This window comes from Eimeria mitis, genomic scaffold (genome assembly GCF_000499745.2).
Source record: "Eimeria mitis Houghton genomic scaffold, Emh_scaff8553, whole genome shotgun sequence".
Classification (NCBI taxonomy): domain Eukaryota; phylum Apicomplexa; class Conoidasida; order Eucoccidiorida; family Eimeriidae; genus Eimeria; species Eimeria mitis.
The window spans coordinates 1-1,549 of NW_013576301.1; the positions used below are offsets into that span (position 1 = coordinate 1).

The window sequence follows — 1,549 nt, forward strand, 5'->3', positions numbered from 1 at the left end:
TGCTGCTGCTGCTGCTGCTGCTGCTGCTGCAGCTGCTGCTGCTGCAGCCGCCTGGGTGCGGGTCTGCGTCTCTTCACAGCAGCAGCAGCAGTGCTGCCTCTGCTTCTGCTGCTGCTTATCTGCTGCAGCAGCATCTGCTGCTTCCGCTGTTGCTGCTGCAGCTGTTCCTGCAGCTGCTGTTGCTGCAGCAGTTGTTGTTGCTGCTGCTGCTGCTGCTGTGTAAACCACGAACTTGAAAAGGTGCTGCTGCTGTTGCTGCTGCTGTTCAGCCCCCCCGCTGCGACTGCCCGCTGCTGCTGCTGCAGCAGCTGCAGCAGCTGCTGCCGCATATAACTAGTTGGTGAGAGAGGAGAAGGAGCAGCAGCAGCTGCTGCTGCTGATGATGATTGCTGCAGCAGCTGCTGCTGCCGCTCCAAGGAGAGCTTTTGCTGCTGCACCTTCTTCTCTGCCTGTAAGATGCTGGATAGCTGCTGCGCAACCTGCTGCTGCTGCTGCTGCTGCTGCTGCTGCAGCTGGCTCGCCAGCTGCTGCCGCTGGTGATGCAGCTGCTGCAGCAGCAACGTTTTGCTGCTGATCGCACACAGCAGCTNGCCAGCTGCTGCCGCTGGTGATGCAGCTGCTGCAGCAGCAACGTTTTGCTGCTGATCGCACACAGCAGCTGCTCCTGTTCTTCCTGGGGGGTACCGCCCTGCTGCAGCAGCTGCTGCAGTACAGCTGGTGCCTGCTGCTGCAGCTGCTGCAGCTGCTGCAGCTGCTGCAGTTGCTGCAGCTGCTGCAGCACATGCATTTGTGCTGTTTGTCTCCCTATAATCTGATGCAAGACCTGCTGATCCAGCGACAATGACTGCTGCTGTTGCTGCTGCTGCTGCTGCTGCTGCTGTTGCTGCTGTTGCTGCTGCAGCTGCCGCAGCCATTGCTCTGCTGTTTGCTGCTGCTCCGCGTGCTTCTTTATCCGCTGCAGCAGCTCCTGCATTCGCGCAGGTGAGTGGTGCTGCTGCTGCTGCTGCAGCTGCTGCAGCAGCAGCGACAACCCCTCCATCTTGTCTGCAGCAGAACAGGCTGATGAGGTGTATTACACCTGCTGCTGCTGCTGCTGCTGCTGCTGCNCTGTTGTTATTGCAGGCGCAGCAGCAGCAGCTGCTGCAGCTCCGTTGCCGTGCTGCTGCTGCAGTGTCTCAACACTCACTGCCCCCCTTTCATATCTGCACATAGCTGCAGCAGCAGCAGCAGCAGCAGCAGCAACAACCGCGGCGGCGGCGGCGGCAGCAGCAGCAGCAGCAGCAATGGTCGGAGCGTGTAGTGCTGGTGGATACAAAAGACACCGAAATCGGCGTCTGAGTTGTCTTGCTGCTGTTGCTGCTGCTGTTCGTGTTGCTGCTGCTGTTGAGGCTGAAGCTGCTGCAGCCGCCGATGCAACACCAGCAGCAGCAGCAGCAGCAGCAGCAGCTGCTGCTGCTGCTGCTGCTGCTGCTGCTCGTGGAGCGGTGGTGATGTAGCTGTTGGTCGGCTGTCTACAGCAGCAGCAGCAGCAGCAGCAGCAGCAGCAGCA

General features: G+C 60.4%; 1 protein-coding gene across 1 annotated transcript; it reads right to left on the reverse strand.

Moving 5' to 3' along the window:
* Nucleotides 1-73: 73 nt before the first annotated feature.
* EMH_0095280 (uncharacterized protein) lies at nt 74-1,039 on the reverse strand (the record flags this gene model as incomplete). The annotated part of the gene is made up of 3 exons (XM_013502211.1): nt 74-114; nt 233-570; nt 654-1,039. 3 exons carry the CDS (start codon nt 1,037-1,039, stop codon nt 74-76), a joined length of 765 nt encoding a protein of 254 aa, XP_013357665.1.
* Nucleotides 1,040-1,549: the final 510 nt, after the last annotated feature.